At 42.0% G+C, this 15,436-nt stretch overlaps 1 protein-coding gene across 1 annotated transcript in view; it reads left to right on the forward strand.

Moving 5' to 3' along the window:
* Positions 1–12,687, forward strand: part of GOT1 (glutamic-oxaloacetic transaminase 1) — a 29,670-nt gene extending 16,983 nt beyond the window's left edge. Inside the window, exons 3-9 of the mRNA XM_079900325.1 lie at positions 4,217–4,340; positions 4,972–5,084; positions 5,309–5,413; positions 6,814–6,964; positions 7,050–7,215; positions 8,028–8,170; positions 12,122–12,687. Of these exons, the coding sequence (XP_079756451.1) occupies positions 4,217–4,340; positions 4,972–5,084; positions 5,309–5,413; positions 6,814–6,964; positions 7,050–7,215; positions 8,028–8,170; positions 12,122–12,261 (942 nt within the window). The 3' untranslated portion in view covers positions 12,262–12,687. The remainder of the gene's footprint in view (positions 1–4,216; positions 4,341–4,971; positions 5,085–5,308; positions 5,414–6,813; positions 6,965–7,049; positions 7,216–8,027; positions 8,171–12,121) is intronic.
* The last annotated feature ends 2,749 nt before the right edge of the window (positions 12,688–15,436 follow it).

Below are 15,436 nucleotides of genomic sequence, written 5' to 3' on the forward strand. Positions count from 1 at the left end.
TACAGATTCAATGCAATCCCTATCAAATTACCAATGGCATTTTTTACAGAACTAGAACAAAAAAACTTCAAATTTGTATGGAGATACAAAAGACCCCAAATAGCCAAAGCAGTCTTGAGGGAAAAAAATGCAGCTGGAGGAATCAGACTCCCTGACTTCCGACTATACTACAAAGCTATACTACAGTAATCAATACAAAAGACCCCGAATAGCCAAAGCAGTCTTGAGGGAAAAAAATGCAGCTGGAGGAGTCAGACTCCCTGACTTCCGACTATACTACAAAGCTATACTACAGTAATCAAGACAATATGGAACTGGTACAAAAACAGAAATATAGATCAATGGAACAGGATAGAAAGCCCAGAGATAAACCCATGCATCTATGGTCAAGTAATCTATGACAAAGGAGGCAAGGATATACAATGGAGAAAAGACAGTCTCTTCAATAAGTGGTGCTGGGAAAACTGGACAGGTATATATAAAAGAATGAAATTAGAACACTCCCTAACACCATACACAAAAATAAACTCAAAATGGATTAGAGACCTAATTGTAAGACTGGACACTATAAAATTCTTAGAGGAGAACATAGGAAGAACACTCTTTGACATAAATCACAGATCTTTTTTGATCCACCTCCTAGAGTAATGGAAATAAAAAGAAAAATAAACAAGTGGGACCTAATGAAACTTAAAAGCTTTTGCACAGCAAAGTAAACCATAAACAAGACAAAAAGACAACCCTCAGAATAGGAGAAAGTATATGCAAATGAATCATCAGACAGAGGATTAATCTCCAAAATATATAAACAATTCATGCAGCTCAATAGTAAAAAAACAAACAACCCAACCCGGAAATGGGCAGAAGATCTAAATAGACATTTCTCCAAAGAAGACATACAGATGGCCAAAAAGCATGAAAAGCTGCTCAACATCACTAATTATTAGAGAAATGCAAATCAAAACTACAATGAGGTATCACCTCACACCAGCTAGAATGGGCATCATCAGAAAATCTACAAACAACAAATGCTGGAGAGGGTGTGGAGGAAAGGGAACCCTCTTGCACTGTTGGTGGGAATGTAAATTGATACAGCCACTATGGAGAACAGTGTGGAGGTTCCTTAAAGAACTAAAATTAGAATTACCATATGACCCAGCAATCCCACTACTGGGCATATACCCTGAGAAAACCATAATTCGAAAAGACACATGCACCCCAATGTTCATTGCAGCACTATTTACAATAGCCAGGCCATGGAAGCAAGCTAAATGCCCATCGACAGATGAATGGATAAAGAAGATGTGGTACATATATACACTGGAATATTACTCAGCCATAAAAAGGAACGAAATTGGGTCATTTGTAGAGATGTGGATGCATCTAGAGACTGTCATACAGAGTGAAGTAAGTCAGAAAGAGAAAAACAAATATCGTGTATTAACGCATATATGTGGAACCTAGAAAATGGTACAGATGAACCGGTTTGCAGGGCAGAAATAGAGACACAGATGTAGAGAACATACGTATGGATACCAAGGGGGGAAAGTGGCGGGGGCGGAGGTGGTGGTGGGATGCATCAGGAGATTGGGATTGACATGTATACACTGATGTGTATAAAATGGATGACTAATAAGAAAAAAGAATAAATTAATTAAAACAAAACAAAAAAACCCCCCAAAAACAAAAAAAAAAGCTGAGCACAGGAAATATAAAAACTATGCTTGGGAATGTCTTTACTGATATCCACATGCACCTGTCACATATCCATGATAACTTTAAGTCCCTGCTTTAAGGGAGACCTTGCTCATTTGTATAGGAAGTATCAACATTCCTATACAAAGTGCTGAGGTATTTGAAATATGAAATAATGAATAAAGTTGACATTCAGCTTAGCTGATGACAAATCCATAAAAAATGAATGTACATTTAGGTTACATCACCTTGGTCGAGTTTTGCGTAAGGAATCCAGGTAGGTCACAATGTGAAGCCCAAACCTTTAAGGTAATGGGAAGCAACAGGTACACACTGCTATATTTAAAGTAGGTAACCAACAAGGACCTACTGTAATAAATGAATGAATGAATGAATGAAATTATTAACATAAAAAGAAAATAAAGTAATGGGAAGGGACCAGTGCTCGGGGGGACCACTTTGAAGAACCACATCTGATGCACAGTGACCTTTTCCATCCCAGTCCACTGCCTTTGCTCCTCTCTGCAGTGGATGCCGTGCTCAGTTCCTCGTTTTCCTGAACGTCAACTTCGCTTCTGTTTCATGTTTCAGGCGATGTTCTTTCACAGATGCTCAGATCTCTGAATATAAATAGAGCAGTGGGGAATAATAGTGATAATTGGTATTATTGCCTAGTTCCTAGCTTAAAGGGAACTTCTGCTCGTGATTCAGTGTTCTTCATGAAGCTGACTTACTCATCATGGCTGGATCTTATTTTTTTTTCTTTTTAGTTATTTTTAGGAAGTCTCATTGCTTCTTTTTTTACCAAGCATTTATATCAGAAATAGCTCTATTGTTTTCTCCTGTTATGATGATCATTTGGGTGATCATTTTCTCTATCTAGCAGCATGACAAATTTTATATTTCTTTTCTCTTTTTTTTAAAATAGGAGAAAAATCAAAGTTTAATAACATATATACATGGGAGAGGTCCAGGAAAACTGACTCACTCCTATATTTGTTAATAATCGTGCATTCGTGGGATGACTAACTTGACTAAGGGAGTATTTTTATATGCACTATTGGATTCATACTGTTCATCAATATTTAGGAAGTTAGTATCAATATTCATGAAAGAGGTCTCTTTTTTCTCTTTTTTTTCCCTTTGTCATCTTTCAGCATTGGTGTTGACGTTAGTTTTTTTTTTAAAAGATTTTGGAAGCTTTTCTTCTTTAGGAAGATTTTTTTTTTTTACTTCTTTATTGTGGGAAATTTCAAATATATACAAAAGTAGTTAAAACTGTAATGAACAAAACCCCATGGATCCATCAGCTAGCTTCAACAATGATCTGTATTTGGTCAGTCTTGTATATTCCCCCACCCTCCCTGCCAAAACTGAATTATTTTATAGCAAATTACAGACATCTAAATATATATTTTAAATTATTAAAAAATTTTCCAAATAATACATGAATACATTCTCCTTATTTTTTAAAAAAACAACTTGTAGATTAGGCCAAAGTCCCTTTGACCACTATTCCCACATCCTAGGCCCCTCCCCAGAGGTTGCTGCTGTTATTACATTGGTGTGTGTCCTTCCTTTTCAGTAGACATTCTTATGTGATCTTTCTCTTTCTTTCTCCTTTAGACATATTAAGCAACACATAATTAATGACATTTCTCTACTGAAAGAGTTATGCTAAAACCTAATTAGAAGTGTGAAGGGGCAAAAGCAAAGATGTTTAGGCAGAACAACAGAAGTAGGGCCTAGTGACTAGATGTAGAGTGAGAAGGCCTGGATTTATACCCACCTCTGCCGCTCACCAGCTGCGAATCCCTTGGTGAACCACTTCTCTGAATCAATTTCCTCATGTATAAATTGGGGATCTAGAACTTACTTTACAGGGCTGTGTGAGGGTCAAACAAGAATGTGTGTGAAGGTATTTTGTAAACAGTAAAACGTAGGACTTTTATTATTGCCCAGGTGAGGCCATTTTAAGATAAGAGGAAGCTTCAGGAGAGGAGAGTAGTATTTGCATATAACCTTTGTTCTGTGAGAACATTTCTAAGGATTAATAAGCCTTTGTCATAGCGATGAGAAAGGGCATTGCAGACTGATAATAGCAAGCTCGGAACATTATTTTACTGGCTTCTGTTGGAGGGCAGTTTTGATCTTGGGATGGGTGCAAACGGATGGGTTTGCTTTGCAGGGCACACTCTAGTGTGCCCGAGGTATGTCCTAGGGCCTAGGTATGTCCTCCACCTCTGTGTTCAGAGGGATACTCCTTTGGGGGTCAGACTTCCAGACTTCCTGGGTGAAGATCTGACCTTTCTGCTGAGTAGCTGGTAACTTTGAGCAAGGTGCTTCACTTCTTAGCCTTAGTTTCCTCGTTTGTGAACATGGGCAAATAATACTTTTTCATGTAGTTATGACATTTTATAGAGATAACACATTTAAGGAAGTGCTCATCATTACCATATTTTCCCTAATATTATCTGACCTCACCATTAAATAACCAGTGACCCTGCTTCTTCTCTTTCAGGTAGGAGGTGTGCAGTGTTTGGGGGGAACAGGTGCACTTCGAATTGGAGCTGAGTTCTTAGCGCGATGGTACAATGGAACAAACAACAAGGACACGCCCGTCTATGTATCCTCACCAACCTGGGGTGAGTCCTGTAGCTGTAGCGAGAGGAGAAACAGAGAAGCCAGAGGAATTCTTACATACTGTGAGACAGCTATATTGATGGGGTCCTGTGGAGGCACATAGCTCAGACTCTGGGGAGTGTGTGTGTTTTGGGAGGGCTGCTGGTAGCAGAGGAAGCCTTCCTGGAAGAAGTGGTTTCCGTGTTTAGACTTGAAGGATGAGGATGGGTCGGGGCTGGCAGGGAAGGAATTATCCTCATGAGTCTCACTGCTTACACTGAAAATGTAACCCAGCCCTGGATCAACTAACATGAGAATGGCTTGAGCAGTGGATTATGGTAGTACATGGGTAACCTGATGCTTAAATTCAGATTGGGACTACTTTATCCCAAGACTCTTGGTGAACTTGTGTTTTAGTGTATATTGAGCCTTCCCAGAGGAGGAAGGTCCCACTGTAGTAGGATGTAAGTCAGCATGACTAGACTGGTCAAACTTGTTGTTGGTCACAGTCATTCCTCTCAATCTTAACCCCTCACCTCCATGTCACCCAGTGGATGTTGAGCCTGTGAGGGCCCTGGAAGCTGCCTTGAGTCCCTTCTGTTCATGCCTCCTTGTGTTTGTAAAACATTTAACATTTTACCCCTTTGCTTGCAGAGAATCATAATGGTGTCTTTATTGCCGCTGGATTTAAAGAAATTCGGTCTTATCACTACTGGGATGCAGCGAAGAGAGGACTAGACCTCCAGGGTTTTCTGAATGATCTGGAGGTGGGTTATTAGAAGAAAAAGTAGACAGAATGCTATGACGTCAAGAAGAGCAGGGAAAAGTCTTTGGATCAGTTGATAGGTGAGAGAGTCTGAGACACCCTACTCAGGCCGGATGGTGGTTTCTGAAATGGCACGTAAGGAGGGAGTACCTGCCCTCTGTGCCCCTGACTCTGCCCCCCATGTCCCTGCTGGTGTCAGAACTTACATAGCTTCCTTCTCTCCAGAAAGCTCCCGAGTTCTCCATCTTTGTCCTCCACGCCTGTGCACACAACCCGACTGGGACTGACCCAACTCCAGAGCAGTGGAAGCAGATTGCCTCTGTCATGAAGGTAACTGTCTTTTCAGAGCATCTCCTAAAATAGTGTGTATTAGTATTTGATGTATTCAACAGCAGTACCTATTTACAGAAGAATTTGGAAAAATGGAGAAAAGCCCAAAGAAAAAAATAAGTACTAACTATAAATTCTATTACCCAAAGAAAGCCACTGTTAACATTTTGATATACAGAATGTCAGGCTCTTTTCTTTTTAAATTTTTTTTTAGTGTAGTTATACATGACATGCATGGCTATGTCACAGTACAGATTGATTAAATCAGTTGATGGCCATTTCGTGCCCAGGTTTCTTACTCTTGTGAACAATATATGTAATAAACCTCCTTTTTTTTTTTTTTTGGCGGTACGCGGGCCTCTTATTGTCGTGGCCTCTCCCGTTGTGGAGCACAGGCTCCGGACGCGCAGGCCCAGCGGCCATGGCCCACAGGCCCAGCCGCTCCGTGGCATGTGGGATCCTCCCGGACCGGGGCACGAACCCGTGTCCCCTGCATCGGCAGGCGGACTCCCAACCACTGTGCCACCAGGGAAGCCCCAAACCTCCTTTTTATTATTTCTTTGGGATAACTTTCTACACTGGAATTTCTAGCTCAAGGTGTATATATTCTTCATTAACATGTTTAAAGAATACTTCTTGATAAACTATTATGTACCAGGTGCCATAGGGGGACAATAGAGAACAAAGCAGAGGTGGTCCCGCCCTCAGAGCATACAGCCGGTTTGGGGAGACAGCCACGTACTGTGAGATGTTGATGGGGTCCTATGGAGGCACATAGCCCAGACTCTGGGGAGTGCGTGCAGTTTGGGAGGGCTAGTGGTAGCAGAGGAAGCCTTCCTGGAGGAAGTGGTTTCCGTGTTTAGACTTGAAGGATGAGGATGGGTCAGGGCTGCAGGGAAGGAATGTTTCCTGCAGAGGGAAGAGCACCATCAAAAGCCCAAGGCAGAGGTCATGGTCCATATGAGGAAGTAAAAGTAATTCTTGGTACGGGCTGGAGTTCCAGGGGAGGGGGCGAGTGAGTGATGAGGCTAGAGAGGTAAATGGGGGCCAGGTCCTGTGCTGAAGCCTCGGACTTTATTCTGAGGGCAATGGGGAGCCCCTGGGAATCTTTGATGTCATGGAGTGACATGATCAGATGTGCCCTTGTTGGCAAAGCAGCATCGTGACACTCTAGGACAATATACTTAAAAAAATAAGGTTTACCGAAGTTAGATTTGTTTGTTGGTATTTAGGTGAACAGAGAAACAGATGTAAAGTGGAGTTGGATGCAGAAAGGAAAGAGGTAGGAGAAACGGACAGGGTGAGACATTCCTTCCAGGCACCAGTTGGGGAAGGAAGGCCGGTGTCTGAGGTTGGTTCCAGGAGGATTTCCTGCCCTGACTCACTTTCCTTTCTCGCAGCGCCGGTTTCTGTTCCCCTTCTTTGACTCAGCCTATCAGGGCTTCGCATCTGGCAACCTGGAAAAAGACGCCTGGGCCATTCGCTATTTTGTGTCTGAAGGGTTCGAGCTCTTCTGTGCCCAGTCCTTCTCCAAGAACTTCGGGCTCTACAGTGAGTGCTCTTATGAGTTACAGCCCAGCTGCCCCAGCCTCGCCGCCCCCGGAGCCCCAAGGCTGATTCTCCTCCTTCCTTTTAGATGAGCGAGTGGGGAATCTGACCGTGGTTGCGAAAGAACCTGATAGCATCCTCCGGGTCCTTTCCCAGATGGAGAAGATAGTGCGAATTACGTGGTCCAATCCCCCTGCTCAGGGAGCACGAATCGTGGCCCATACCCTCTCTGACCCTGAGCTTTTTAATGAATGGTAAGGGGCTCAACGCCGATGGGCGAAGCGTGGGGATGCAGAACAGCGATTGTCCCATTACATTTAACTGTCTCTTCCTTTTATGCTGGCAGAGGCAGGACAAAAATACTTGAACCTCTTTTGAGTGTCAGTTATTATTTCTGTAAAATAGGGCTGACACTTACACATGAGTGTAACAGAGCACTGGGAACATAGGAAGGAGGCCCTCAGTGAATGGGAGTTTCCCCCACTCTCCCACCACCCAGGCTTCCTCCCCTTAAAGTTGGGAAATACAGGGAGGAATTTCTGATAAAATAGAATATCTAACTTCAAGTTAGTGCAACAATTTTGGGGCTCTTCATTCTTATCTAATTTATATACTTTTTGTCTTATTTTGAAACAGTAATTTTTTTGTAGTAGCTAAATCTGCAATCTCTACTTAATTACACCTGATAAAATACATTATCCTGTCTCAAGCAGCACCTAGCTGAAGAAAATATATTATCCTGTCTCAAGCAGCACCTAGCTGAAGAAAATATATTATCCTGTCTCAAGCAGCACCTAGCTGAAGTCTGAGTTAAAACATAAGTGGTATTACAGCCAGTATACCTAAGACTAGCCATAAACTCCATCAGTAAATAAAGTCCTTTCCTTCTGCCTAGTAAGTCTATCTCTCTGGTCTCCTTATCCACCCATCCAGGCATCCACATACCATAATAGGCAGGTTGTGATCATGTTTTCAGCTTACAGATTAAATTACATTTAAAAAATTTTTCTGTTTTCGTGTACCATCTCTCCTGTGTGGATTGGTATTCATATTGCTGTCCACTCAGGACAGGTAACGTGAAGACAATGGCTGACCGCATTCTGACCATGAGATCTGAGCTCAGGGCACGATTAGAAGCCCTCAAGACCCCTGGAACCTGGAACCATATCACGGAGCAGATTGGAATGTTTAGTTTCACCGGGTTGAACCGTAAGTGGCCCCACCGCCTCGAATGCTCACTGTTGGACACAGCACTCCTCACAGCCAGTGTTCTTGGGCTTGGCTCCCTTAGCTGTTGCCCATTTGGTCAGCTATGACTTTGGACCAGAACAAGTTAGATTTTCTCAGTGTGCCCCGCCCATCTCCTGGACTGCTTGGGTCTCAGAAGAGCATTGTGTGGTCTACCCTCCAGAACATAACTCAGATACTTTCATTTTTATGGGCTTGGGAAGTAGCTCAGAGCCAGCTGGGAAGTAACAGGATTTGTACCTTGGAGCCTTGATTTATGAAACATCTTTTATAAATGCTTAGGCACCTTTTGGGTTTTCCTTAACCTTAAGTATAAATATTACATATGATTATCGAAGGACCTAATTTCTTAACAGGTCTTTCCTAGTCTCCAAGCATTGCCTAGGTTACAACATTCTCTTTTCACTTCATAAATAAGAATTTAGATTGGTAGTTGGAATTAAAAGTCAGTTGACAGTCTAGCAGGCAGACATGCACGATCTTGGTCAGCCGTCAGTAGGGTGTATCAGTGATTGGCCATCCCGTCTGATGATAGAGGACTCATTCATTTAATAAGTAATTCCTGAGCACCTCAAGCCAAGCCACTGGTTGCATGGTGCAGATATGACCTCCCTGTGGAGCTTGTGTCTGAGTGGCTCAGGGGACAGATGTGTGCCTTTGGGTAGTCAGTAGAACCTTAGGTACTGGGAGGTACTATAAACCAGGGCCATCAGAGTGCCTGTTTGAAATGGGCTCAGAAAAAAGCCAAAAGAAAGGTGGTAGAGACTGTATATTGCAGACTCACTGAAACACTTTGGGGTAAAATGAGGCTAACCAAGAAAGTAAATGGATAGTTCAGTTAGCCTTTGGTGTCCTCACAGTTCTGGAATGGGGAATTAATTCACTTAATTAAGGAAAATCATCCTTATACAATTTTTAAGATATTAAGTGTAATGGAAATGGTGTTTAGTAGTAATATTCTTTTTTTTCCCTAGCGACATTTCTTTTTTTTTTAAATAAATTTATTTATTTATTCATTTATTTAATTTTTGGCTGCATTGGGTCTTCCCTGCTGCACGCGGGTTTTCTCTAGTTGCTGAGAGCAGGGGCTACTCTTTGTTGCGGTGCGCGGGCTTTTTGTTGTGGTGGCTTCTCTTATTGCAGAGCAGGGGGTCTAGGCACGCGGGCTTCAGCAGTTGTGGCTCACGGGCTCTAGAGCGCAGGCTTAGTAGTTGTGGCGTACGGGCTTAGCTGCTCTGTGGCATGTGGAATCTTCCCGGACCAGGGCTTGAACCCATGTCCCGTGCATTGGCAGGTGGATTCTTAACCACTACGCCACCAGGGAAGCCCTCTTTTTTTTTTTTAATTTATTTTTTTATGCAGCAGGTTCTTATTAGTTATCTATTTTATACATATTAGTGTATACATGTCAATCCCAATCTCCCAATTCATCCCACCACCACCACCCCGCCACTTTCCCCCCTTGGTGTCCATACGTTTGTTCTCTACATCTGTGTCTCTATTTCTGCCTCTATTTCTGCAAACCGGTTAATCTGTACAATTTTTCTAGATTCCACATATATGTGTTAATATACGATATTTGTTTTTCTCTTTCTGACTTACTTCACTCCGTATGACAGTCTCTAGGTCCACCCACATCTCTACAAATGACCCAATTTTGTTCCTTTTTACGGCTGAGTAATAGTCCATTGTATATATGTACCACATCTTTATCCATTTGTCTGTCGATGGGCTTGCTTCCATGACCTGGCGATTGTAAAGAGTGCTGCAGTGAACACTGGGGTGCATGTGAGTAGTAATATTCTAAAAGCTCACAAGGTGGGGATGTCTTCCCATGAAGTATCCATATTGTCCCACTCTCCAGAGTAGGAAATTAGTTTTATTATGAATTGAAAAGTGGTGAGAATAGACCTGGGCTTATAACATAAAGTTATACTTTTAGAACTTGGCATTATTTACCCTTTTTAAAAACAGGGTTTGTTTTTTTTCCTCTCGACATTTTATTAGGAAAAATTTTAAACATACAGAAAAGTTAGAGGACTTGAACCCCATGTGCCCGCCACATAGTTTCTACAATTTTCATGTTGTGGTACTTCCTTTTCTACATTTTATCTGTCAGAACAGGGGCTTTCATCCTGAAATATTTTTAAAATTGGGTATGCCTATATTGGCCTTTTTCTAGGGAAAGAGTCCCTAACTTTTACTAGCTTCTCAACTGTGATACTCCCTTTCCCCATAAAAGTAGAGAAGTTTCATTTCTATTTAAGAAAACGGGGCGGGAGCCCTGTAACCACAACATCTACCTCTGGGGCATAGGCTTTACAAGGTGCTGTGCCCGTGGCTCTGTTGATGTGTGAGGTTAGGCGCTCTCTCCTTGGATGGCTGTAATTCACATAGTTAAAGCTGATCAGGGCTACTGTGAAGGTGGCTTTGTTTGGAGGGGCCCAAAGGTAGCACTGAGTACAGGGTCTAGGTTTTTCACTTCCATACAGAGGCAGTATAGTATCCTGGCTAAGAGCTGAGAGCCGGGAGTTATACTGCCTACCTTAAAATTCCAGATTCACAGCTGACTAGCTGTGTGACCTTGGGAAGGTCATTTAACTTCCATTTATGCCATCTGTAACATGGGGGCGATAAGGTTATTATCAAGATTAACTGAGCTAATATAAAGTGCTTAGAACACTGCCTGGCACCTAATGTTTGCTCCTCTGATGATTATGATTTTATTACTGTCTTAGTCTGCTTGGGCTGCTATAACAAAATGTCATAGACTGGGTGGCTTAAACAACAGAAATTTATTCCTCACAGTTCTGGAGGCTGGGAAGTCTGAGATCAGGATGCCAGCATCAACAGGTTCTGGTCGGGTTTCTCTTCCTAGCTTGCAAGTGGCTGTCTTCTTGCTGTATCCTCACATGAAGGGAGGAGGTGAGGGGGGGAGAGAGAGAGAGAGAGCTCGTGCATGAGCAAGCCTCTCTGGTCTCTTCTTATAAAGGTCACTATTCCCATCATGCATGCTTACCCTTGTGACCTCATCTAAACCTAATTACCAGCCAAAGGCTCCACCTCCTAATACCATCACAATGGGGCTTAGGGTTTCAAAGTATGAATTTTGGAGAGATACAAACATTCAGTCCATGACAATTATTATTATCCTGATCCCTCAAATTGATGGTGCCTTAAGGGTGCTAATTACTTAGGGGAAAAAAATCAGCTAAAATTCTCTCATGGATTTGCAATAAAGCAAAAAAAGCTCTAGAGATTGTGGCAGAAGGGAAGTACAGGCAGTCCCTTCCCATTTCATACAGCAGCGTTTCTGCAGACTCATGGGAAAACCCTCCTGTGTGTGTGTGTGTGAATGAGAGCTGAGATGCGCCAGGCCCAAGAGGTCTCTGCAGTGTTCAGCCTGTGGGTTCGCACACACAGCATTTATCCAGCAATGCTCATCTCAGGGCCTTGTCCAATGTACTGTGAAAATGAAACGTCAAAGGGAAGTTGCTCTGGGTGCTCAGGCTTAAACAAATAGAGGTGAAGGAAGAGATAAACAAAGCAGTTCTTAACCAGTTTTTCATATTAATGGATTGTTCTTAGGTCTGTGGGTTTGGTTGAGTGGATAGGGTGTCCCGGTGAACGTAACCTCCAAGGTTTGGTTGGGAGGTAGTCCCAGATTAAAATTCCCATCAGGAAGAACCGTGTTAAACTTGCTGGGGATTAGGAAGTTAGCTCATAAGAGTAGTTTCCAGAATCTGCTGAGCGTATTTCTCACTGTGTCAGGTGGACAAAATAACTCCTATTGTTTTGCTTCTCTGTGTTAGGGGGAAGAAAGGAAATTGTCATTGTAATGGACTCTCTGGACCTCCATTACTTAAAGGATTCCTACTGCTCTGATTATGTATCTCTTTTGGTTTTCAACAGCCAAGCAGGTTGAGTATCTGGTCAATGAAAAGCACATCTATCTGCTGCCAAGTGGTCGGATCAACATGTGTGGCTTAACCACCAAAAACCTAGATTATGTGGCCAGCTCCATCCATGAAGCAGTCACCAAAATCCAGTGAAGAAACACCACCCAAACAAGCACCACCAAAGCGGTCCTCTGTCTCGTGTATTCCCTGCCTGCACAAACCTGGTTGTATACATCACAACTAGATTAGACACTACTGAGGGACAGAAAAGCTGTTCTGGTGAGGCGGTTTCTGTTTAAGCTGGCCCCACGGGAAGAGAACATGTCTTGAAAGGAAATGGGGATCTGGGATTAGAGCCCGTTTGGAGGCCAGAGCAAATTAAGGCTTTTATTTGAGAAGAATAAAAAGATACTTTGATGATGAAATGTAGATGTCTTGCCCCCTCGCTGGAAGCAGGAGTATTGCCCATGTCACTTGTGTGCTCCTCTGTGTTGCTTTACTCTGTACAAATTTGAGTCCCAAAGATCAAGTTGTCTGAAGAGCCAAGTGTGATTGTGGGTGTCATTTGTGTCATTAAAACTCGTCATCTCGATCCAGAGTGTCTGTCTCCCTGCTCTTTCTGCATGGTTGTGTCCCTGTCCCTAAGCTTGAGTTCTTTAGAGTGACCAAGTTAAGAAATACATTTATATCTCACCCACACATTTAACTGACATGAAAGTTTCATAAAACAGTATTTACCCTTGCTATGTGTAATGCATTCTGATATTTTCTATTCTATTCTATTCTATTCTATTCTATTCTATTCTATTCTATTCTATTCTATTCTGTTTCACTAAAGTAATAAAGTGAAAGTGCTGATTGAGGCCCATGGACTTGATTTTGTCATCCGCTAATGGGTTGTAACCCATGATTTAAAGTGAATGCTGGGGCATAGAGAATGGACTTGAGGACATGGGGAGGGGGAAGGGTAAGCTGGGACGAAGTGAGAGAGTGGCATGGACATATATACACTACCAAATGTAAAATAGGTAGCTAGTGGGATGCAGCCACATAGCACAGGGAGATCAGCTCGGTGCTTTGCGACCACCTAGAGGGGTGGGATAGGGAGAGTGGGAGGGAGATGCAAGAGGGAGGGGATATGGGGATATATGTATGCATATAGCTGATTCACTTTGTTATACAGCAGAAACTAACACACCATTGTAAAACAATTATACTCCAATAAAGATGTTAAAAAAAAAGTGAATGCTAGAGTGGGATTTACCCGTTGCCGAAGAAAAAACTAAAATGTATTCCTGCAATCTGCCTCCCTTTAGTGAACTCACCATAACATAGCCCTTTGACAGTTTTGTCCTTCAGAGGCCAGCCATCTTCATATGTTACTTAAGAAACTGAACTTCATGGATTCATAGAAGGGTTGACATCACTCAGGGGATTCTAGAACCCAGTCCCTCCCACTGTAGTTGGAGTACCTCTTAGTCTATTGAAATGATTAGAGCCACTTAAACATAGATCACATTTTCCAGGGAGTCCAAGGGACTCTCCAAATGATGATTTAGTAGAATTTGAGTTTTACTTAAAACAAGAGGGTCTACTAATTGGTGTCTTAAAATACTGAAAAGTAATTCTTGTTATGTTAACAGGATCTGCCCCTTTTTAGGATGCCTTTGAGTTGTTATAAAATCCTACAGTCTTTTTTTTTTTTTTTTTTCCAGACTGGAAGAATATATTTGCCATGTATATAATAGACAAAGGATTACTATTCAGAATTATAAAGAATTACTCTTATACAGGATTACTATCTGGGATTTTTTATTTTAACTTTTAAAATCCTACAAATTAAAAGAAAAATACAGATAACCCAGTAGAAAAATGAACAAAGGATACGAACAGGTAATTCAGAGGGAAAACTCAAATCAATTATAAACAATGAAAATGTTCTGAACATCGCTAGAAAAAATGGAAATGTAATGAAAGTAACAGGATACTATTTTACACTTAGATTGGGGAAATGGGAAATATGGTACAAATATGTTGGAGAGCAATTTGGCAACATTTTGAAAAGCTGAGGATGTGTGTACTTTACAATCAAGGAATCATATGCACTTTATGTATGCACGTTAGAGAAACTCACTTGTGCACCTGGAGAGAGCCATGAGAGTGACCAGGGCACAGTGTAACAGTGAAGAGATGAAAACACAAGTGTGCACCAGTAGGGGGTACATCAGCACCCCACATCCAGTACAGTCACAGGACTGGACATGGCACCAGAGCTGTGTGTGTCAGTGAGGGTAAAGCTCACACATGATTTTGAGTGGATGAAAGGTGAGATGAGATGCCATTTATGATACCATTTCTCAAAATGTGCTGCATATTGTAGTTGCTTATGAATACATACATATGTAATAAAAATTTTAAATATAGGTAGGAAAGGTACACATCAATCTCAGGAAAGTGGTTACCAGTGAGGAGAAACGGAGTGAGACGGTGAGGCGCTTAACCTGTAACTGTGATATTTTCTTTTAAAATTATGTATCTAAAAGAAATATGAGGAGAGGCTTTATTAATAAAATTAACATTTACTGAATACAATTTGCCATTGTCAGGCACTATTGTAAGCCCTTGTATGTATCGGTTCACTTAATCCTCAACAATAAATCAGTGTGGTAGGTACTAATGTTATCATCACCCTTTGCAGAGGAGAAAAGAAGCATAGTAAACCAAGTAACTTGCCTAATATTAATATTAGTCACATGACTAGTAGGTGCTAGGATTTGAACCTAAGAAGTCTGGGTCCAGAGTCCATAAGTTTAAGCTATTACTCTACCTTGTTGCTGTGCCTTATTCTCTCTGAATCTCCTAAAGCAGGAAGGGCGAGTACGGAGCAGTTCTCAGGGGCTCAGAGCGTAGCCTGTGATTCGCTCAACGTCAAAGGCAGAGTAGCCTACATGGCCTTCTCTGTCAGAATTCAGTCTTTCTGAAGCCTAATCTGGAACTCTGTGATTCCAAAAGGTACAGGGTGGCCACGTTCATCCGAGGCCGCCTCCTACACCTGCCTCTCCCTCAAAATACCTGTCTGTTCAGTCTTCCACTCTTCCCTGTCAGGAAGAGGGAAGACACTCCTCACCAATTCCTTCTTCAGGATCTGCCAGGAATGGGACACCATATATCTCCTCATGGCTCCTGAGTTGGCAAATGGCACAACAGCCCCTTTGCCTTTCAAGGGTAGAACCACAAATCTTTCCCCAAGAATCCAGTTATACTAGAAATAAAGTTTCCTTAGTGGCAAGGTAAGAGCTCCTCTCCATTCCTCATATCCGACCAACAG

This window comes from Stenella coeruleoalba (assembly GCF_951394435.1).
Source record: "Stenella coeruleoalba genome assembly, chromosome: 16".
NCBI lineage: Eukaryota > Metazoa > Chordata > Mammalia > Artiodactyla > Delphinidae > Stenella > Stenella coeruleoalba.